Source organism: Indicator indicator, chromosome 11, assembly GCF_027791375.1.
Source record: "Indicator indicator isolate 239-I01 chromosome 11, UM_Iind_1.1, whole genome shotgun sequence".
Lineage (NCBI taxonomy): Eukaryota > Metazoa > Chordata > Aves > Piciformes > Indicatoridae > Indicator > Indicator indicator.
In genome coordinates, this window is record NC_072020.1 from 4,521,237 (window position 1) to 4,545,313 (window position 24,077).

General features: G+C 44.1%; 1 protein-coding gene across 6 annotated transcripts in view; it reads right to left on the reverse strand.

Annotated features, from left to right (window-relative positions):
- Window positions 1–24,077, reverse strand: part of TRAK1 (trafficking kinesin protein 1) — a 56,050-nt gene that overhangs the window by 24,471 nt on the left and 7,502 nt on the right. For 5 of the 6 annotated variants that reach the window (XM_054385151.1, XM_054385150.1, XM_054385149.1 and 2 more), the window contains exons 2-7: window positions 8,478–8,554; window positions 5,240–5,356; window positions 3,544–3,644; window positions 2,384–2,492; window positions 574–652; window positions 6–136 (exon numbers count right to left, since the gene is read on the reverse strand). In XM_054385151.1, coding sequence (XP_054241126.1) covers window positions 6–136; window positions 574–652; window positions 2,384–2,492; window positions 3,544–3,644; window positions 5,240–5,356; window positions 8,478–8,528 — 588 coding nt within the window. In that variant the 5' untranslated portion in view covers window positions 8,529–8,554. Of the gene's footprint in view, window positions 1–5; window positions 137–573; window positions 653–2,383; window positions 2,493–3,543; window positions 3,645–5,239; window positions 5,357–8,477; window positions 8,555–15,855; window positions 15,866–24,077 lie in introns of those variants that run through there. The other variant, XM_054385152.1, reaches the window with a different exon arrangement.

The window sequence follows — 24,077 nt, forward strand, 5'->3', positions numbered from 1 at the left end:
CTTACAGCTTTTGCCTTTTTCTGCAGGTCGACTATCTGAGAGAGCAGGTGGGTGATTTCTTCCTGCTGCCGGGCAGCATCTTCGGTTTTCTTCGCTAACTCTTCAGAGATGTTGGCAATCTGGATGTTTGCATCCCCTTTAAGACAAGTGATTACAGTTAACACCACAAACCCCAGAGCAGAAAAGCTAACAGCAAGATGTTCTTTCAGAATAATACTGCTTCATTCAGCAGAACCCTGCCCCAGTACACAGCAAGGTGTTTTTGAAGATCAACAGCAGGACACAAAACCAGAAAGACACCAGGTCCTGGTGCTTCAAAGGAGACTGCACTTTCCTCTAACACTTTTTCAGTGCAAAACTGTTTTGCAGCTGAGAATTATTTAGTTTCCAGTCAGAATTTTCTGCTGTGAAATTTCAGCCAGAAATGTTCTCCTCACAACCATTTAAGTAAGGAAAGTAAGTACCACAGAAAAAAACAAGACTGACTGATCTGACTCAGGTTTGTTCTGTGGGTTTTTTTTTTTTTTTAACAGAGCTATCTTGAGTGGGAAATGAAAAGCAATTGGGACATACTTAGCTCTTTGACACAGTCATTGACAAGCTGTTGTTCCTTCTCTTCATAAGTAATTGTTTCAGTCTTCAGCTGACAGGCCTAGTCAAGAAATCCACATCAAATATGGCATGTTAGCAGGTTTGTTCTTTGCCAGTCTGTTGCTGCATCCCCATCTGCTTCAGAAAGACAAGCTTCTCTAATCACTCCTCCAACAAGACAGAGAGAGAAGCTACAGTCACTGCCTGCCCTCCTTTGTGTTCTGGAAAAAGGGGCCAGGTGAACATTCAGCAGAGACATGACTGTACAGAAAAGCTGGCACCACTATCACCATATTCCACTAGATGTCACTTGTGGATTTTGCACTAAAAACAAAATGAAAAGCCCTGAGCATACAAAAGAGCAGTATGCAGGGCTTGAGCTGCCCACCTGGACAAAGCTAGGTATCATCACAAACTAATGAAGTGCTTGGTTTAATTGGCTGAGTTTACCACTCATGCATTTAAAACCCATTCAGATGAAAGCTCTGGCATTCCAACTGTGCATCCCACAGAAAACCTCAGTGCTACCTCCCTCCCTGTGCTGCCTTTTCTGCCCTGCTTCCAGGGGTGCCAAGAGGAGTGTGGCTACACCCAGCTGGCTCCATCTGGCACCCCCTTGGTGGGTCTGTAATCTCTGCCAAACACTTGGGGCCTGAAAAGGCACAGCCTGCATCTGTAGAGAACTCTGTTGCTCAAAGGGGTTTGGATTTGGCTCTGTCCTGTGCCTTGCTATCACAAACTGCATCTCCCTGGAAGCCAGCACTGCATGGGGTTCTCCTGCTGCTCCTGATGTAGTGGCTCTCAGTTCTAATCCTGCCTTCATTATCCTCAAGCCACCTATTACTCACCTGCCTTGCACAACTTCTTAATGATTCATAGAAACATTTAAGTTGGAAGAGATCTTTAAGATCATCATGTTCAACCATTAACCCAGCACTGCCAAGTCACCAGTAAACCTCGTCCCTCAGCAAAACATCTACACATCTTTGATGACTCCACCACCTCCCTAGGCAGCCCGTTCCAGGGCTTGACAACCCCTTCTGTGAATAAATTGTTCCTAATGTCCAACCTCTCCAGCACAACTCCAGGTTGTTTCCTCTTGCCCTGTCACTTGTTACTTGGAAGAAGAGACCAACCCCACGTCCTAGATCCTCCCTTCAGGCAGAGAGAGTGAGAGGTCTCCTCTGAGCCGCCTTCTCTCCAGGCTAAACAACCCCAGTTCCCTCAGCAGCTCCTCATGTTCTAGACCCCTCAAGAGCTTTGTTGTCTCATTTTTTAGGCAGAAGCGTTTTTTCTGACAGAGAGGGAACAGTATACAAACTTTTAAAGACTGTGCCATCTGGGAAACAAATGGAACATTATCAGAAAGAAAAAAGGTCAGAAAAACCACATTCAACTGACAGTTGAAGGGATTTCATGCAAGTTTAGGCTGGCAATCTTTATTTTGACAAACACTGAATTTGTAACAGAGACACCATGCCAGCCTACAAGCTTCATGATGATGTCACACATCTACCAGGTCAGATCCTTAAGATCCATTTAGGGGTGCAGTCCTGGGCTCCAAAACATGTCCACAATCATGCATATTCTACTGGCAAGAAAACTGCTTTGTGTAGCCTTTCCCTCAGTTAGAGGGACAAATAACAGTGATAAAAACTACCAAGAGATCTGTGTCACAGGTGCAATGATATCCTCTCAGCTAGACAGTCTCAACTTCCAATACACACTTCTCCACACTTGTGTGTTTAAATGAAAAACCTTATTAAGCAAAACACAAGGGAAGCAATTTCACCTCAGATCTAAGCACAACATTCTCCTCTTCAAGGTCCTTGAGTTTCTTTTGAAGAGAATCCAAGTGAAAGTAGTTCTGGACAGAGGAGGAAGATTCATTTCTCTTCAGCCTTGTAATGAAAAAAAGAGTTTGAACACATTTTCACCTGTATTATGGCCAGGCTCACAGAAGTACAGTCCAAGCAGAGGTCTCAGAATCAGATGAAGCCACATAGAATCACAGAATGGTCTGGGTTGGAAGGGACTTCCACAGGTCACCTAGTCCAACCCCCGCTCTGCAGTCAGCAGGGGCATCCTCAACTACATCAGGTTGCACAGAGCACTGTTGAGCCTTACTTGGAATGCCTCCAGGAATGGGGCCCCAACCACCTGCCAGGGCAACCTATTTCAGTGTGCCACCCCCCTCATGGTGCAGAACTTGTTTCTAACATCCAGACCAGATCTGCTCTTCTCTGATGTGAAATACAGCTTGTTCATGCCAGGATGTTTGGGCAGCACTATATCTGCAGTGATTTTTCAAAGAGAACATTTTTTTTAAATGTATGCATTATGCCATTTGTTTCCTACAGAAAAGTTACACAACCAAGGCTATGAGAAATTAAACCAACTTACTACAGGGAGCAACCCAGTAGCTTCCTGATGAACACTGTGAATGCTTCCCAGTGCAAAAACACAGCAATAACTTGGAGCCTGCTATGCTCTTCACCCAGGTAGCTGCTGGGAAACCAGGCTAGAAGCCATCATTTATTTATTTTCCTCTGCTTGGAATTTCTCCTCAGCACCCTGAGTGCAGTCCTTTGATGCAAGGGTCACAGGTGTGGTATGTTCTATCACAGCATGGAAAGGTACATGGTGCAGTGGGGTGCTGTAACTGGGACCTACATCTGTCTCACCACCATGGTGACCTAGCTCCTGTGGAAGTTGCAGCACTGTGTCAGCAGCCTCCTTACATACTGTCCCCTCCTGCCTCGTTGGCACCTGGATAGCCAGCTGGTCCAGCACAAACCCTTCCAGCTGGTGCTGGGCACTAAGTTCAGAGTGCCAGGTATAGTTCCAGCCAACAGAGAGAACACTTCACTGCTTTTCAAAGCTATTAAATTGTCCAAACTCCCCATGCTTAGTACCAGAGAAAGGGTCAGTGCTGTAGATGGATCGACTTACGGGGTGGAGCAGACAGACTCTGGCTCACTTTCCTCAGCAGCACTGGTGTAGAACTGGAGGAGTTCATCTTTCATGGAGAGCTCATGGCGCAGCTGGGAAACCTGCACAGAGATCAGTACATGGATTGTCTAGGCACGTGCTGAGGTGAGCCCAGTACAAACCAGCCAGTCATTCATCCTCCAAGCACCATCCTCAGACTAAACCATGAGGCCAAGACTGGAATAGGCCAGAACCAGCAGCTTCCTTATTTTTTCAGAGAGAAAATGATCCCTTTAAAATTATTAATTAAATGCACAGATCTATGTTACTTTGACACCTACCTATGAATGTGGCACAATTTCACCTGCTTCATGGCCTGGCCAGAAGGTTTTGTCAGGAGAAGTTTGGAAGGTTAAAGAGATGTAAAGCTAAACTATTTATGCCACGATACATACACCAATAAAACCTTAACTTTATACAACAAGAATGATTTGTCTCAGGAACCTATAGGTTTTGTAATATATAGAATTGAAGTATCAAATAAATTCTCTTGTCTCTTACCCTTACAGACATTTCTCTTAGTTACCATTCTGCCCCTATACTAAAAATTCAGCATTAATGGAAAACTTGAAACTTACTGAAAAGATTTTCAACATAAAAAAATTTCATTTTCATGGCTTTGAAGCCTGATGAGCTCTGCCTCAAACACATCCATAGCTGGAGGAGTCCTAATGCCAGTGTGAAAGATGGGTGTTGACAGAACATATGGCCTGACATATCAAGCCACCTGGTAAGCAGCTTATTTCTGGTGGCACTTGTCCTAATGCTGATCTTGAGTCCCTCTAAACAAAAATAGATGTGGGCAGAGGCAGCCCATGCCTGTCCTCCACCTTCCTCAATCAAATGCTCCATTTGTATGGCAGGGATGCACTGGCCTGCCCAGTCAGTGCATGCACACATCCCAGCAATTGCTGTACTGACCCACACACAAACTGGTTTGCTGCATGATGAGACTTGGGCAGTAGGCAACAGCTGTCCTCTGGGACAGGAGACAATTGGCTCTCCTGTCCAAAAAGGGTAGGTCACATCAAAAGATAATTACTTCTATGGGTTTGCTCCATCACTATGTATCACACTTCATTTATCAGCTAATCTCAGATATCAATCAACACCTCGCATCCCTGAGAAGTTTTCTTAGGAGTATTTTTTTTTCATTTTTAATTCACTGTGGTTCATTTGGGACAGAACAAGTAAGCATCAGTTAGTGAGGAAGAAATAAGTCAGGACTGAGAAAGATTCAGGGTAAAAAAAAGAGCAGCTGCACATGAAGGGAGGTAGGAGAGGTGAACTGACTGGTGAGATCATTGGGACAGGGGAAGCATGCAGAAAGCAGGAGAACAAGGACAAAACAAGGAGAAGAAAGCAGTGGGTATGGTGGCTTAAAACAAAAGAAGCAGCTGGTTTCAGAGAAAATTTCAGTCTGAGCAGAGAAAAATACAATGGCTTGAAGTGTTGTTCTTTTGTTCCTCTCAACTCACCTGATTTGAGCCACCTTTCTGATCACAGTTTTCAAAGTGCACAGGCTGTAAAAATGTCTGAACAATGCTGCTAGGGACAGGAGGACACCTGACAAATTAACTATGAACAAGGTGAAGCTAAGAAGGAAAAAAATTCTCCCCATTGCTGCAGAAAGAGCACGCTGGCATAAAAATCTCACCTCTTCCCTGATGTGGTCTACTTGCTCCTCCAGGAACTCATTTCTCTCTGTCAGTGACTTGTTCTTCTTCAATAGTGACTGGCCAATGCGAGCAGCTAATTCCAAGTCCCGTTCTTTCTGTGAAGCAGTAACAAAAGAAAGCTTCTTTCAGCTGTTTTATTCACCAAAGGATCTCAGGGAGGGTAAAATTATCCTGAAAGGCCAGACACAATCACTTGAGCAACGAAAAGATCTTTTTCTGGGTTTGGTTAGTTGGTTCTTGCTGATTTTCTTTTTCCATTCCTGCTTATGTTGACTTGTGAGCTAACAGTGTGCATCTGCAACCCAAAAGGCCAATGGCAGCCCAGGCTGCATCAAAAGCAGTGTGGCCAGCAGATGGAGAGAGAGGATTCTGCCCCTCTGCTCTGGTGAGACCTCACCTGCAGTACTGCATCTGGCTCTGGAGCCCTCAACACAGGAAGGACATGAGCCTGATGGAACATTCTATATTTCTCCCCCATTATTCAGAAAAGCCTGAGCCATAGAGAGCCACTGAACCATACCCATGACAGCCCAGCCTCAAGGGCTGCACTGAAACTACTTAAGTGAAACCAGATCTGATTTATTACAGCTTTGTTTGAGAAGCTACTGAAGGAAAGGATTACATGACCTTGCTACACCATTTGCAGAATGCAATCAGAGCTTCAGAGGTTACATTTTAAAGAGTTCAGAGGCACAGTAAAAATACCAAAGAATGCAGGTATTTCTAAGCATTCTTCAGTTTCCACTTGCTCCACCTTGAAACAAAAAGCAGTAAGCAGGGCAGGAGCAGAATTGACTCCACCATGACAAATGCTCAGCTCCTACCTTCTTTGTCTATACACATCCAAGACTGCTTTCATATAAAACCAAATCCTTCACTTTCTTTTTGAAGACATCCAAATCTACATGAAATGGTTTTACTCTTAAGCCATGCTTAGCCCCTTCTTCCCTCTCTTCTGTCAGCACAGCATTGCAAATAACCCATGTAGACAGTCTACCACATGGGTCAACAGAAACCTGGGGCTCATCCTGTTGGGGACTTCTGAAGAGTTGAGACATGGGCTTATTAGCCATCTGGCAGAGGATGATAAACTGCATGAAACTTCACACCATTCACTAAGCATTTCTGTTCATCATTTTCTTCTTGAGCTAGTAGATCTTTAAAAGAGTGGGGAAATGGTGCTAAAATTAACTCCTCACTTGGCTTCAGTTCAACACCATTTCAGGAAGAGTTTTCTCCCTGTCACTGCAAATACTCTTTGGGGCTTATTTACTATCCTGACAGCCATCCAGATTTTATGACTAAAAGCTTCCTTATGTCATGTAGACATCAATGACAAAGCCTGCAAAACCTACAGCTACCAGCCACACGGATCTGAAGTCAATTAATTAAAAAAGAAGTTATGCAATAATCAGTGAATAAAAAGAGAGGTTATGGGTTGCTGCTGTACCTCCAAGCTGCACTTTACCAATGCTTTCTGAAGGTCAGGCTTCTATTTGCACTGAAAGATAGTGGCATTATCTAGCCATGGCATATTTCTATTAATCTCATGTACAATCTCTCAGAACAATAGGTCCCACAAAGTTACCCAAAAAAGTGTCTGGTTTACTTATCAAGCCAGCTTATTGTTCAGTAACTTGGCTCACTTTGTAAATATGAAGTGGAAAAACCACATATTGTTGCAGGCTCAACTCTGCAGAGGAAGAGCTACACAGCAGCAAGGTTTCTAGCCTCAAATTTGAGCAATGTATGGGTATCTCCAGGCTCTTTGCTGAACCTCCCTAGACTTCCCACAGGATTTTTAGCAATTCAGTTGTAAACATTGTATTGGGGTCAGGCCTCTTACTCACACTGATAAGAAACTGATTTATTAGAGCAATGTGTCCCTACTGAAGCTGGGCACGTTCACACTCTTATTAGACAGGGATGAGAAAACAGGCTTGTGGAGGAATCTGCTCCTGTTCTTAGATCTGGTGTCAGTCCCTTTGTCTAGTTTCAGTGCAACTGGCATGGACTTCCAAAACATATGCACAGATGTGGTTTTGAGATCTTCCCTTCCTGATCTCCCCCCAAGATGCTGCACATTTCACCCTGCCAGCTTTTGTGCTACAATCACTTGAAGCTTGCCATCAGGAAAGACAGACAAGGGGCTGCTTCTGTCTTGTATTTTTTTCATTTGTGTGTATGAATGTAGCAGGAGTTACACCTCAAAACCTGCAAATGGATGCAATCTCTTGTGATAACCTTAATTTGGAGAGCAGAGAAAGTGGTTGTAAGTGCATGCCTAGGAAAAGTGGGATCCAACCAGAAATTATAGCAATGTAAAACAAAAAAGCTCAATGAAAATATTCATTTTATTAAAGGTTCACCTATTTCCCACTCGCCTGTTTTGCCTCTGCTGTCACCCAGGTAAGGAAGCACACCACAAGTTCTAAACACTGGCTCAGCAAGTCCTTCCAGTATTCCTCCCACAGGTGTGATTGCTGGATCTACAGACATTTGGCTACATGACTCAGGAGAGGAAACTGTTTGGCAGAATGATGCATCATCACTAAAAGGAGTCATGGAAACAACCACAAGGAAATCTCAGCCAAACAAGAGAAAGGAAACGAAATACAAACAGCTCACAGGCTGTTACTAGAAGTCACTGGATTACACCAGGACAAGTCTTTGGATAAAGCACAAGTGTTAGCTGATAACTGAGGGAGCTGGGGTTTGTCACCCTAGAGAAGAGAAGGCTCCAGGGGTGAGGGTGGGTGTCAGGATGAAGGTGCCAGGCTCTTTTTGGTGGTGCCCAATGACAGGACAAAGAATGATGGGTGCAAGCTGGAACACAGGAGGTTCCACCTTAACAGGAGCAGACACTTCTTTATGGTGAGGGTATTAGAGCACTGGAGCAGGCTGCCCAGAGAGGAGTCTCCTTCTCTAGAGTCTTTCCAAAGCCACCTGGATGTGTTCCTGCATGACCTGCCCTCGGTGATCCTGCTCTGGCAGGGGTGTTGGACTTGATCTTTGGAGTCCCTTCCAACTCCTAACATTCTGTGACCCATATGACTGAGGTACACAAACGATCTTATGAAGCGTATTCAGCAATGAGATAAGGAGAGCACTTATTCCTCCTGACTGGAGGACAGTCCACCACCAGGTCTGTGCCATGTAATTTCTGCCCTCCTTTCTCATACTGGGTAGGGGTCTTCAGAGAGATGTCATACTTGCCTCTTCCAGAAGACGTGTAACAGCATCTATGTCATTGTATGTTTTAGTCATCTGGCCCACTCTTTCAGCACATAAAACTGTGAGGAAATAAAACAGAACATTAATCATGTTGGCAGTACTGTTAGGGAAAAATATCCTTTTAAGAGCTTTGGTCTGTGTTTCATCTTGATATCAACTTTAGGTTATGTATATCAGAAGATAATAATCATCACCATCATTATCACCATCTCAAAATAATAATCATCAAAGCTTCAAGTTCAAATTAGTGTTCAAAATGTTTCACTTCGGTAATAAGTGTTTCCATTTGTTAGTGGCAGAACAAACCATTACAGTGTTAGAACTTTCTCCTCTGTAGAAGAACTTAGTGAATTCATTTTAAAAAAATAAGGAAAAAGTGAAAACCTATTCTTAGCTATGTAACTAGGACTCCAGCATGCCACCTAGACATCATATTACATGCAGTAGAGTTACTCCATGAATAAGCAACTCAAATACTGCTAGGAACGTAAAGATGCTGATTTACTAGGAAGGTAAAGACTGATGAAGGTAAAGATTTTATGTCATATGTTGGTAGCATATGGTGGGTTCTGGGGTATGAGACAGAAAGTAATCACAAGATGCACACAAAAATGGGAAATGGTTCCTATACCACCCAGACCACATCACAGCCACCACAGTATCACTCTGGATGAGAGGATTAACCACTGTGGTGGAACCAGGAGGTATGGAAAAGGAACCAGGAAGTATGTAATAGTTTAGTCTACCACCACAGCTGATCCTTTAAGAAGCTACAATGCCTTAAGCTAGAAGTCTGCAAGGTTTCTAAAAATCCACCAATCATCACAATAAACAATAGCTCTTTCTGCTGTACCTGCATATTCTCCTTATTTTCAGCTACAGCTATTCCTGTTCATGTACTGTTAATGAAGCTCCACTGATCAGATGAACCATGGGTTATCAGGCTGCTGTAGCACAAATTGTCCTTTGGGGATTTACCCTTAATGTCAGTTAAAGCTCAGGCTGATGGATTAACTAATGCTGCCCTAACACCCATTAAGGCAGAAGGAGATGGATAGATGGATAGACAGGTAAAGGCCTAATAAGATTTCAGTGACAAAGAAAAAGAGCATTGAGTATGGTAACATTACCAGGGGACAGTTTGTCACTGCAAGGAACCAACACTACTCAATTTATAAATACACAATCTACATCCATCGCTATTCTCATTTCTCAAAACCTGTTTCTGAGGCTCAAGTCCTGAAAACAATTACATTATTTAGTGCCACCAGCAGTGCCAGGGAACTCTAAAGGATGCCACTCTAAAGATAATTACACTCAGTCAAATAATGAAGTCTGAACATGGTAACAGTAAAACCTTTAGGTTTCAAAGTAGTAATTTGACAACCATGACACAGCAGTATAAGAAATAACTACACCACTGCACTAGCAACAATGCAGTGTGGCTGTAAACTACAAGCTGTAGTAGTGAAAAGCAGCATTCCACAGCAAAAAAAAAAGAAAAAAGTGAAGTGACCTGCAGAGAACATAAACTATAATAAAAAAGGGGTTAAATGGAAGCTTTCCATTAAACCTTCACGTAAAGACAGATGATGCCACGTCCAGGAGACCATGCACAGTAAAAAACACAAACTTTCCCCTGTCCCACCCCTTTTTTTTTTTTTTTTTTTTGTTAATATTAAGTTCATGAGTCATGCCATAAACCACCTCTCAGAAACCCTGACACCAGCAGGCTGTTCTCCGAAACAACTGTGCCTTCAGTAGTTCCCTTGGCTCTAACATTCCCTCACTACTATCAAGTAACGCTTGGGAGGAGAGCTACACCAGGCTGACAGAGGGACTGGAGCACTGCCCTATGACAACGGGCTGAGAGCCCTGGGGCTCTTTAGTCTGGAGAAGACTGAGAGGGGATTTAATAAATGTTTATAAACATGTGAGGGCTGGGGGTCAAGAGGGAGGGGACAGGCTCTGCTCACTTGCACCCTGTGATAGGACAAGGGGCAATGGATATAAACTACAGCACAGGAGGTTCCACCTCAACATGAGGAGGAACTTCTTCACTGCGAGGCTCCCAGAGCACTGGAACAGGCTCCCCTGTTCCTACAGGCGCAGGGAGGTCATTGTACCCCTGTACACAGCACTGGTTAGGCCACACCTTGAGTACTGTGTCCAGTTCTGGGCCCCTCAGTTTAGGAAAGATGTTGAATTGCTGGAGCATGTCCAGAGAAGGGCAACGAGGCTGGTGAGAGGCCTTGAGCACAAGCCCTATGAGGAGAGGCTGAGGGAGCTGGGGGTGTTTAGCCTGGAGAAGAGGAGGCTCAGGGGAGACCTCATTGCTGTCTACAACTACCTGAAGGGAGGTTGTAGCCAGGAGGGGTTTGGTCTCTTCTCCCAGGCAACCAGCACCAGAACAAGAGGACACAGTCTCAAGCTGCACCAGGGGAGGTTTAGGCTGGAGGTGAGGAGAAAGTTCTTCACAGAGAGAGTGGTTGGCCATTGGAATGTGCTGCCCAGGGAGGTGGTGGAGTCACCATCCCTGGAGGTGTTCAAGAGGGGATTGGACGTGGCACTTGGTGCCATGGTTTAGATAGGCATGAGGTGTAGGGTGACAGGTTGGACTCGATGATCCTTGAGGTCTCTTCCAATCTTCTTGATTCTTGATTCTACAGCCAGAGAGGCTGTAGAGCCTCCTTCTCTGCACACTTTCAAGACCCATCTGGTTGCATTCCTGTGTGACTTGTGCTAGATTCTATGGTCCTGCTCTGGCAGGGGGTTGGACTCAGTTTTCAGAGGATCCTGTGAGATGGTCATCAGCAAGCCGCCAAGGCTCAGGCTGTGTTAAAGCAGCACACCAGGTCCTTTTAACTCTGTACCTAGCACTAAGCGTCCTCACTGATTACAACTACCTAGTTCAAGGGAATAAATAACACTCCTAACATCCAGGCTGGTACAAGGGTGGCACTCCCAGACACAATAATGGCACTCAGCTGGGGAAGGGCTGATAAAGGTTGATCCATGTGGCTGCTCACCTGGCTGCTCCTTCAGAACCTGCCGTTTGATCTGTACCGCATGGCCTGATCACAACAGGCTGATTACAGCCACAGCAGTGCTGACCTGCTCACCAACTTGGTTAGACTGGATCTGAGGAAGAAGCTCTTCACTAGGAGGGTGGTGAGACTCTGGAATGGATTGCCCAGGGAGGTTGTGGCTGCCTCCTCCCTGGGGGTGTTGAAGGCCAGGTTGGATGAGGCCTTGAGCAGCTGAGTCTAGTTGAGAGGTGTCCCTGCCCATAGAGGGGAGGTTGGAGTGGATGACCTCTGAGGTTCCTTCCAACCTGAGCCAATCTATGAAACTTCTGTTGGTCACTGTTTAAACAGAAGGCTTCATACACTGTTTTGCCAATGTGGAAGGATTTTAAAGCCTCACATGTCCTCTTCAATGTCCAAGTGGAAGAAACTGCATATAATAACATGGTTCCGCTAGTCAACCACACACAACAGAGCAGAAGCACAGAGCTATGCACTTGAAAGCAGGCTTTTTCTTTTGGGAAGAAAAGTAAACTTTCAAAGACAGGCTATCGCCTCCATCTCTCAGAAATCAAGGCTTGCAAGGAAGTGAAGGTGAAAAGTAAGGGGAGAGAAAGCAATTCAAAAGCAGCATTTACAGAACTCTCAAAGCAGTGCCCAAGCATGTGGTTACTCAGCCCCCACAGACTACAAGACATATTTGGCCAATTGCTAGTGCAGTGACTTTTATTTCCTCAGCATTAAAAAATAATCTCCTAGTGAAAAAAAACATACTATTCTCAAAATTATTTCACAGCTCTGATCAGTGAGGCATGGAGAGGCAAACACACAAACTCCACATCTCTAATGGATTCTGCATAGTAGGTTCCTAGCCTGGAGTTTCTGAGGAGTAGTACAGGAGCCTTGTGCCACTACTGTAAAGATAAAACAAGAGCAAATGAAGGGCAATGCTCTGTAACACAAAACCTACAGTGCCAATTTACTGACCTCTTTTTGTTCACTTGCAAATCAGTAGTGGTTTTGCTTGAGGGTGATGGGAAGCAGGGTGTCTAAAGTGCATAGATGCAAACAAATACTCAAATAAACTTTGCAGCTCTCAGCTTATGCAGAAGGCTAATATAAAAGTAAGAAAGAACAATAATTAAGTCTACAGCAAGTGGAGGGACCACAGAAGTCCAGAAACAAGAGTTAGAAAATGTCTTCTGGTAACTGCTTTGAAACTAATATTGCAGAAAAAGAACAGAGAAAGCTTCCCTCACATGATATTCATGACAGGATTAAATACATGATACCAGGAACATATCTGCAGTTCAAAATATTTGGGTTCTTTTAAGAGCCAAACAGATCAAGTATTTCCTCTGCCTCAAAGTACCCAGCATCATCTTCACACCCTCTTAAAGCTTACAAATGTACAGTACCCATGTTTCTGCTTGTTTTTCAACATTTATTTAATGAAGCACCTGACTGGAAGCTTCTTCCAGGCTCTGAGCTCTGCACTGCCTAAAGCACTGACTCCCAACCTGAAGATGTCCAGGAAGAAGGGGGGAAAGTATGTTCCCTCCTGGATTGCTCCCCTAAAGTCACATAACCGCTCAGTGTGCTGCTTAGAGGAAAAGTCTGATTCCAGGAACAGGAAACAGCCATAGATGGGAAGTGGAGGAGGAACACCACTATTGAGAGCTGTTTCAATGAGCCACCACTCACCAAACAGGGGATTCAGGTAGAAGAAAAAAAAAATAAAAAAAAAAACCCACCAACAACACAGAAACCAGCAGTCACAGCTGTCCTCAGCCCCTGCTCCTTGCATCCCTCTTCTCATCCATCCCTATAATCAGGAACAAGCTAAACCACAAAGAGAATGGCCATGGCTGAAAGCCCAATTCCCACTGCTGCTCTTCCCATCTATTTTCAGGTACTAGGAAACAGACAGGGGTAAAATGCTGTGGTAAAGTTTCTTTTTGGGGGCACATAATACAGACCTGTATAATTATGGGGTCAAAGAGGGAAGACCCTTGTGCATGGGCATTTCCCTGCTACCAACATTTATTTCCTCAGAAACTAGAGCAGGATAAGGGAATGCTGTTCATGGATAACAGAACACTGGTAATTTTAATACTGATGCTCCTTATTGGCAAGGTGGCAGCAGGGGACATTGCTTTGCTTCCTATCCAAAACCTATGGCAAGGTCTACAGAATTCTTGCTAAGTCAGGAGAAGCCCTGCCTCACAGAGTATGCACCTCCCCTCTGCTTAGAGCTCTCTCCAGGCTCTGAAGATACAAAGGCAAAGTCATCACACCCTAGAAGTTGCATGTTCAGATGTAGAGAGCACACTAACACTGGCTGATCAGCTGTGCTCCTTACTGCCAGCTACCACTTGGCAAACGTCAGCAACTGGAGGTTCTGGGAGACTGGGACTCCTAAACTCATGTTGGTTTAATTTCTGAAAGGGTATTTTTGCATTTGAAGGATAAAGTACTTAATAAAAATTACAATTTCATTCTATAGCCCCTCATAGTTATGCTCTGGCACTGGTTACTGAAGCACTACAGTGACTTGAGACAAGCACATGAGGAATGCCAAGACTGGGCCACATTATGGATATTGCCTTTCCAATAAAGTCAGCAAAATGATACCCAAAATGTGTCACCAGCTTTGTTACTGGAAGACCAGCAACGGAAAGACTAGAAAGATCTGACACCTTTACAGCATAACATGGTAGCTTCTCCTCCACTACAGAGAAGTGTTTGGCATTCTTAGCTAAACTGGGGCAGAGGCTTCAGGTCTGCTGCTGCCTGTCAAGTCTGAGACAGCCCTAAGAGAACATGTTCATCTGAAGAGCTTAAACATTTTAAGAGACACTTATCATTGGAGCTTGAACAATGTACTTCCAAGGCACTCTAACAGTAGCTCCTCCAGCCTCCCCCACTGCTCCCCAAGCCCAGCAGCAGGCCAGTGCCCCACCATGGCAGACAGGGAGCTCAGTGGGTGGATGTGACCCTGGTTGGAGGAATAAAGAGCAGTCACAATATGTCAGCTGCTTCCTCAGTCTCACGTCACACTGTGGGTGGGCTTCATGGAGGAGTCTGGCAGAAGAGAATGGTGTGAGTGATGCACTCTCAGTCAGCCAGGGCGCTTTAGCACAGTGAAAAATAACCACCGGGAGTTCAACTCACAACACTAATCTGTATTTTTTTCTTTAGTTGTGGGTTGTTGGGTTTTTCCCCACAATGTTAGAGCCTAGCTTGCTGTGATTTCCACGGTGTAGCTTGCAAATTAATCCTTTAATATAAAGGTGCAGTTACTGATTCTTCTAGAGGAAGAGATTTTTATCTTGCCATTTAAGCTGTGGTCGAAGGGTGTTTGTTTACTACTGTTTCTCTCGTACAATATTGAAATAGTTCAGTAAACCAAACACTAGAGCCTCACGCTCGACACTCTGGTTATTAACTTCATCTCAGGATTGGGAAAAGCAAACAAACAAACAAACAAACTTTGCTGCTATTTGTTTCCTAAATCTTATACCTGAACACTCATGCAGACAGCCATCTCAGTGTAGTTCCTCCAAGGGCATGAACTGAATCCAATTTTCTTGTGATGCATGAAGAAGTAAGTTCAGGGAATTTCAGCAAGAGCATCACACACTTGTCCCTTCTATCAGCATAAACACAGCCACAGAGTGAAACTGAGGAAATCAGGAAAAGCACCTGCAGAGAACTCATCCTGCATGCATTAAGATTAATGCATTTACTGGCACAGCTCAGCAGAGCTCTCCTGTTGAAAGTAGAACTGTTTCTTGGAAGAGTTATGATTCCTAGCCACTGATTTACTGACTTGCTGTTCTTCCCCATCTATGTTTTGTCAAGAAATGTCTGGACTACAGTCCTTGAACTAACATAAATGGGTGTAAGACTTAAATTGGGATCTGGACTGTAAGTCTTTCAAAACTCTTTAAGTTACAAGCCCTTCTTACAAGCCAAATGTTGTCAGCTGTCTCTCTTCCTTAAACATGGAACCCAGCTCTTGGGAAGGGATTTCCCAAAGCTTTTAAGAATTACCAGTCTCCATTTTCTTTGCTTTCATGTTTCAACATTCCAGAGCCCTGGACAGCCTGCAATCTGTCTTTGTAAGAAAGGATAAGTGTATTTTACCTTTTCTGAAAGGTATTCACCTGAGTAATTTCTTAGTATAGAATGCAGATATACTGGCTACATAATGAAAAAAAAAACCAATAATGTAAAATGCAGTAGATTTAATGCACAAGTATTACTTAAATCACCTATTTCTTGCCATGTGCTACTACAACAGAAGTTTAAAATGAAAAAGTGAGAAGTACCTTCTTCCAAGATATCCAGGCTCTGCCTGATGAACCTGAGGTCTCTCTTGTTTTCCTTCTCATAGTCATAACTGAAGCTTCCCTCTTCATTTACTGCCATTGCCCAAGTTATCCCAGACAGACACGAAACAATGCCTTAGTCTCACAGGAGATGGGAAGTTGTATTTTAGGGGAGAGCAAAGCAGGGTCTCCACAGAGCAGGATACCATCTTTCCTCACTCACATGCTCTGCTGGGTAACTCCTGAGCAACTGAGTATTTGTCCTTATCAGACCAGCTTTGTGTTATACAGACGGGGTGGAGGAAGGAAGAGACCATCTGTCTAATAATTACTAGAAGATTTATGTTACTTCTTATACCAGCTCTGAGGGTAACCAGCTTTTGCTCAACAGCTTCATTAGCATATTTCATGCTACAAAGGCTCAAAGACCCCTCCCCACCACTCCTCACATGTCAACAACATTCTCTATCCTCTGCCCCTGCTCTTCCAAGTGAAGTGGTAGCTTCCCACAAGCATCTCTGCCACTGCTGGTGGCAGTCCAACCCAGCCTCCCACTGTCACACCCGGTGAAGGGTGTGCACCTTCACAGACTGAAATCACCTCTGGGTTGCCTAATGCTGCAAGGAACAGATTTCAGAGGAGCAGTGCCCAGCCTAAGCCTGTCCACACGCACGCACCAGTCCCACCTGGCAAGGAGAGCCTGGGAGCTGTACAGCACGGTCTGACTGCAGCATCCACCACTGCCTTAAGAGCCAGCCTGAGGGGAAGGCAGATTTTTGACTGCTTTTAGAAAAGGATGATGCCTGTTGGAAACCTGTAACATCAGCTGTCAAACACCATGGTTTCCAGTCATCTTTACTCTTGTCTGCTGTGGGGAATGAAATCCCTCCTGCCCACATACGTGCATTTTCAAGGGTGTATACATCTCCTCCCTGTTTAACAACATCAACGCTCCTCGTGCTCAGATCTCTCCATTTCCCAGGGGCTGTGTTTGCCTAACTTGACTAGGCACACAGGACAGATTAACCTTCTCAACGTGGCCTTTTGCTGCTATGGATATTTCATGTTTGCCAAGTTGCCTCCCTTACTTTCAATGCCAAACACCAGCAGAAATGCCACACACCAGCAGAACATAACAGTCACATAGGAACCACTTCTCTAGTGGTGTGGAAGTAGGGGATGGGAAGGATGTCATTTTAGTAATAATGCAATGAGGATTACTACTGGTTTCTGATTCCTTCAAGCTTTTCTGTGTCTACGTATTCCCCTTGTAACACTTAACCAAAACTATTCTATAAAGAGTTGTTCAGCCTGGAGAAGAGAAGACTTGAAGGGGACCTTAGAGCTGCCTTCAGTACCTGAAGGGATCCTACAGGAAGGCTGCAGAGGGACTTTCCAAAAGGATGTCTAGAGATTGAACAAGGAGGAATGGTTTGAAGCTGAGGGAGAGAGCAGGGTTAGACTGGATCTGAGGAAGAAGTTCTTCGGTGCAAAGATGGTGGGACTCTGGAACAAGCTGCCCAGGAAGACTGTGGCTGCCTCCTCCCTGGGGGTGTTGAAGGCCAGGTTGGATGAGGCCTTGAGCAGCTGAGTCTAGTTGAGAGGTGTCCCTGCCCATGGAGGGGAGGTTGGAGTGGATGAGCTCTAAGGTTCCTTCTAACCTAAGCCACTCTATGATCAGAGAGTAAGAATCTTAAGTACCTACTTGCAATCTAGTGGCAATTCACCACATTTTAGTAACAGCTACAGAACAGAAATGTAGAAGATAAAAATGACTAAGTCATCTTAAAAGAATGGAAGAAGCACTTTCTAAAGGCTAAGGAAAAAAAGCCCACGCAGCCAACTCTGTTGGTATACTATGGGTTTAAGATTGCTACCAAGTGTTGAGCTGCAGGTATCCAACTAGCTTGCAAAGGAGAGGAAGTCAGTGGGCAAGTGCAAACTGCCTAAGACACAACAATAAAAGGGGAGGGATCAAATGCTGCCACACGTGGACATCTGAACAGACTCGTGTCGAGTCAGGCTGCAGAGATGAACTTTGACTTTCAAAAGCTGAAAGGTACATGGTGCAAGGCCTCTTGATATCAGCACATGCTGATTCAAATTCAAAATGGGTGGAGAAGGAATGTGTACCCCACCCTGACATTATCAACTCCTTTTTAGTGGCATTCTGCATACTGCAGGAGAATTTAATAGCAGACAGGATTCCAACACATACCAAACAATGAGCAGCTGGCAGAGAAGCTGAATTGTCTCCACTTCTGAAAAAGAGATCTTCTAATCAAGAAAGATTCAAGAGATTTTTATTTCCTGTAAACACATCATCAGAGACTCACTCAACATTTGTTTTTATGGGTTGCCACTGCAAAGTATGTTTGGGATATTTGCTGCAATCACTGCTCTGAATTAGTGGCTAAAGACACTGAAGTCTTTTCAGGAAGCTTGCTAAGGGAGCTGCAAGACTGGAAGCCCACAGCTGCACACCCCTCATGCAATTCAGTAGCTCTGCCATCAGGAAACAAACTGGGAGCTGGTTTGCAGAGGGTGAGGCTGGACACAATACAAACAAGCCCTCATATCCTGACTCACAATTTCCAAGGAAATCAAACGCATTCAAATAATTTTTAACTTTCCATTATCAACAAAAGTATCTAGACGTGTGCACAATTAACCATGGTGACTTTTACCACATTTAACTAATAACAATGCTGCATTCAGAACAAAGATTCTCTGCAAGCAAACAAGTTCCAAAAACAGCAGCTGAAACAGCAGCACCCAGGTTTAAATAAATAAATCAATGTATTTTAAACTCAGGTTTAAAATACATTGATGAAGAAATGTGGGTGTTTTGGGGTGGACTTTTCAGGGCAGGGGGTATAAATTGGTCACTGAACATGTGCTTTATTAAAATGTAGAGTCAAGCAAACTTAGCTGCTTCACATTTTTACAAGTTTTGCATGTTTCCCTCTCTTTCAAAATCCCACGCAAATTACCTTCTGTCTATCAACCAGAGGGTCTTTAAATTACTTCCGGAAAAGGGAATAAAATGGGATGAAGTGGGAAAACACTTCTCTGGATATTCAACATTTGAGCAGAACACTGAGGAAAAGGACTGAACTATGAGCACAAAGTCAGCATGCAAGCAGAAGTAGCTTAGGTCTGACTGGATAAAAAACAAAAAGTCAATGGAGAAATAAAGCAAAAACAAAAAAAAAAAAAACGGAAAAAGCAAAGAACTAGGAAAATTATGTCAATGACTACATGAATACAAGCAAGGTTCAACCCTGTTTATCCAGTAATCAGAAAAAGGAACAGGAGCAAAAGAAGAACCTGAATGAGACTTCTAGCTGCATACCTACAGAGCAAGGGCTGCTTCAAAGACTATATGCTACAGGTAATGGTTAGAGGCTCACAGCACAGACAACAACCCTCAAAACCCAGAGGCTACTCTGTCCACAGGGATGGAGACAAAAGGGAGTAATGTTTGAGGGAGACAATGACTCATAAATGCACAACCATCAGCCAAGCTCCTACTCTAAGGGAGAAGGAGTCAAAGAAATCACATTTTAAGCAAAAGGGTTAACCGTGCCACCCACATAACTGGCAGACATGAGCTTACAGAGAAGATACATGGGACAACCCAAACGCCAGAAAAGCTGCAACAGCAAATATGAAATATTAGACCTTTAACAGTCTCTTTCAAACCAAAACATTCTATGATTCTACCTTGAAGGAGTAAAAAAAAAAAAATAGAGGAAGGAAAAAAAAAAGAAAAAACAGAAGAAGAAAAAGAACCATCACAGAGCCTCACGTCTGTAGAAGGACACTCATGTAAGACAGGCAAGGACAAGTTTTCACGCTTTAAGGGGTTGAGAGGTCAAGGAGAATAAGCATTAACATTGATAATTATTGTTCAGCTAAAAAGAAAGTTGGTGACCTTGCTGGTAACATCCCAGTGGGGAGGAAAACGGAGGAGAGAAGCTCCAAGCAGCAACTGCAAACAGAACAAGCAATGAAAACATTTCAATGTGAAGAGGAAGAAAATCCAGGTAGAGGTTAAGAGTTACAGAGAAGAGTCTAAAGGATACCAGAATGACCAGGAAGAGCGAGATTAATTTTTTCAGGCAAACAAAAAAGGGGTTAGAGGCTTTGGCAGGCTGTGACTGGCAGGGTAAAGCTGGAAAAAGACAGGATTCTCCCCACTAGAACTGCTGAACTCAGGGCCAGCAAAGGAGGAGAGGAGAGCCAACTGCACACACACCGAGTCATCTAGAATTGTAGGCAATGAACCCCCAGGCATTACCAAGGAGTTCTTCAGCTAGATATAAGCAAGTAATGGAAGGAATCACCACAAAGGTCATTGGACCCAAAGTCAACCTGGATTTCTCCAGAAAGCACTGCTCACTGTGAGGATGAAAGCTGCTGGCCCATGAAAGTGGCAGGAGGACAAAGCTATCCACACACGTTTCTGTGGGTATCTGCTTAGCTGTGTGCTTAGTTGGTTGGCAGCTTGTGAAGGGGTTTGCATTTTCTTTTTTCACCCAAGTTCTGTTGTGTGCATTTTTTTTTAAAGAATCTATTTGTTTTCCCTCTAAAAAAAACACCCAGGTGAACCTAGACCTTTACACTGTTATCTTTCATGATAAAGGTACACAAAAATATACTCCACCTAGAATACTGCACCCAGTTCTGTTGTCCCCAGCCTAAGTAGGACACAGAGCTGTTGGAGTGAGTCCAGAGGAGGGTCACAAAGATGATCCACGGGCTGGAGCACCTCTGCTGTGGGGATAGGCTGAGGGAGCTGGGGGTGTTCAGCCTGGAAAAGAGAAGACTCCAGGGGACCTTAGAGCTGCCTTCTAATAGCTGAAGGGATCCTACAGGAAGGCTGCAGAGAGACTTTTTATGAGGGTGTCTAGAGACAGGACAAGGGGGAATGGTTTGAAGCTGAGGGAGTGCAGGGTTTAATTGGAGCTTAGAAAGAAGTTCTTCAGCAGGAGGGTGGTGAGACTCTGGAATAGGCTGCCCAGGGAGATTGTGGCTGCCCCCTCTCCAGGATTGTTCAAGGCCAGGCTGGATGAGGCCTTGAGCAGCTGAGTCTAGTTGAGAGGTGTCCCTGCCCATAGTGAGGAGGTTGGAGGAGATGAGCTCTGAGTTTCCTTCCAACCTGAGGCATTCTATGGTTCTGTGGAATATTTCACCTTTTCCTTTTTAACCATTGGCTCTGTCAGTCTCAAGACTGCTATGACAATAGCCATGTTCCTACTCAAGTGCACACCCAGCTCTCTCCCTGTTCCACCTACACAATGCATTTTGTTAATGCCAAGTAAGGTGACAACTGTCACTGTTATTACAAAGTACTACAGCTGAAAATGTATCTAAAAGCACAGTGTATTTATAGAACTTTAAATCTGCTGTAATGTTAGTTAACACCAGTGATCCAAAGAGAGTCTGACATTTTATTGTCTAATTTCATCTAATCCTACTAAAAATAAACTTTGTAGAGGACCTTGCATAAAGAGATTAATTAATTATTCCAACACTACCAAGATTTTGTGAAGATCTTTCAAGCATTTGTTCATTTGCTTTGCAAGGGATTAAAAGAAAACCCAAAACATTATTCCTACCAAGTGCAAGCTGAGGACATTGTTACTATTTTGGTCCATAAATTCACTAAATCTGAGGTAACAGGCTGGGGACAGAGTGGGTTGAGAGCAGTTCCGAAGAAAGAGACTTAGGAGCAATTGCTGAGAAGCTCATCATGAGCTGGCAGTGCCTCATGCAGCACAGAAGGCAAATTGTGTGCTGAGCTGCATCAAGAGTAGTGTGGCCAGCAGGGCAAGAGAGGGGATTCTAGCCCTTGACCCTGCTGTGAGGATAGGCTGAGGGAGCTGGACTTGTTCACCCTAGAGAAGAAAAGACTCCAGAAGGACCTTAGAGCTGCCTTCCAATACCTGAAGGGATCCTACAGGAAGGCTGCAGAGAGACTTTTCATGAGGGTGTCTAGAGACAGGACAAGGGGGAATGGTTTGAAGCTGAGGGAGAGTAGCTTTAGACTGGATTGTAGGAAGAAGTTCTTCAGTAGGAGGGTGGTGAGACTCTGGAATAGGCTGCCCAGGAAGGCTGTGGTTGCCTCTTCCCTGGGGGTGTTGAAGGCCAGGCTGGATGAGGCCTTGAGCAGCTGAGTCTAGTTGAGAGGTGTCCCTGCCCATGGTGGGCAAGTTGGAGTGGATGAGCTCTGAGGACCCTCCCAACCTAAGCCATTCTATGACAAGTGACTCCCACTGCTGAGTCAAATAATAGCATTAACATCTTACATCCTGCTGTGATTTTAGAGGTTTTTTTTTTTTCCTCTGAAGAAGAACCACCCATATACTGCTAAAATAATCAGGAAAAAGAAACCAAAGGGGAAAAAAAAAAACAAAGAAAATGAAGCCACATTCACAAAATCAAATCCACATCCCAGTGGCTCTGGCAAAGAATGTCTGAACAATTTCATCAGAAAAATTATTCTGGCATAGCATCTTGTGAGGTTCTGTTAGTTTCACCACAGTCCAATGTTAGTTTTACCAAAAAGGGTGAACTGGGTGGGATTCACAGTTAAATGCATGCATGTAACTGAGCTTCAGGGACTCCATATAGAGCAGAGAAATAAGCTCTGTAACTCTGCTTCATCTTGCCCTAAAATAGATATTCAAAACAGGTCAGCTGAGCTGCAACTACCTATCGCTCTCAACTGAACAAAAAAAGCATCTCAGGCAAATGGCTCTGGTACTGGCAAATATATGGCAGACAAACCAGCCATCAATCAAGAGCCAGGCATCTCCTACAGAATGCCATCTGCTCCAGGGTCTTGCAAAAGCTCCATTTTTTTTTTTACTATAAAGATGCCTTTTGTTTCCCACTACAATTAAAATACCTTTCTCCATCGACAAAAATATGCTGCTGCTATTTTAAAGTCAGTATTGAAGGCCAAGGACTATGCCTCCCAAATCCTTCTCTCACGCCCTTCAAATGGGAAAAGCAAAAGTAAACTAAACCCCATTGGGTTCCACAAACCCCTGAGACTACCACTCACCCCTGAGGCTGAGAGAAGACTGACAGCACCACCCTTCCACCATACAAAAATAATGTTTTTATTTAAAAACTAAACACTTTCTTAAAGCATTATGCCTTACCTCCTGGAGAGATTCTTCCCTATTAGATATCAAGTCCTGCTTTTTCCTAGTGGAGAACTTCCCAAACACTCCAAGCAGTCAGCCAGCACATACGTTGGCTGACTCTCTGTAGATCTCAGCTCATGGAAGACTGACTGGGGCTCAGCAAGCCCAGACAAAAATCAAACCAACCACCTCAGTGCTCCTGAGCCCTGATCCCATAAGGTATTTAAATGCTTGCCCAACACCTGTTGTTTATTCCCTCACTGTGGAACTCCCATAGTTTCTCCAGTGTGGCACACACCTTAACACAAAACTGATGGGCAGGGCAGCTCTTGGCTCAAACATTCAGGCATGCCACACTTTGCATGACCAGACAAAGGACCAATAAGAAAAGCACAATAAAAAGAAGGCTAACTGCATTTAACCTGGGGAAATCAGCCACAGCTTTTCATGACAGTACAATTGCTCTTCAGCTTCTAAAACCAGGCCAGCTTGGCCAGTTACATCACGCAGGCTAATCGGATGCTACAGCATTTACCAGGGTTAAACCTAGAGGATAAAGGTTACATAATGGATCCAATCCAACTTCAAGTGGCCAAGACTTTCAAATAAATATGCACCTTTGCTCTTTGAACACCTGGACAGGAACAGACAGTTGGACCCAGGAGAAGCTTAATGTCCTTCTGAACTTGCCTCGGGTTCTAAAAGGTAGTGCAGAGAAATAAGCAGAACCCCACGCCAGGCCACAAAAACCCATCTACATCTGTCACATCTTAATTCTTCATGTCCCTGCTGCCGTTAGCAAAGTACTGTGAAACACCTTTGCGTACTGCATACATAAAACATCCCCTGGGCCTACATTCCTCACTCCTTTCTGTTTCTTGCTTCACTTAGGACAAACTTCAGCTTGCTTCATTTAAGACAAGCCCTCCAAGCAGTATAAAATCCACATACAGCTACTGCTTTCCCAAAGGCTGCTTCTTCTTTCAGAGGTTATCACTGAATGCCACCAATGAGGAATCTTGATTTTTCCATTCTGAGCAGAGTATACTTTTAGCCATTCCT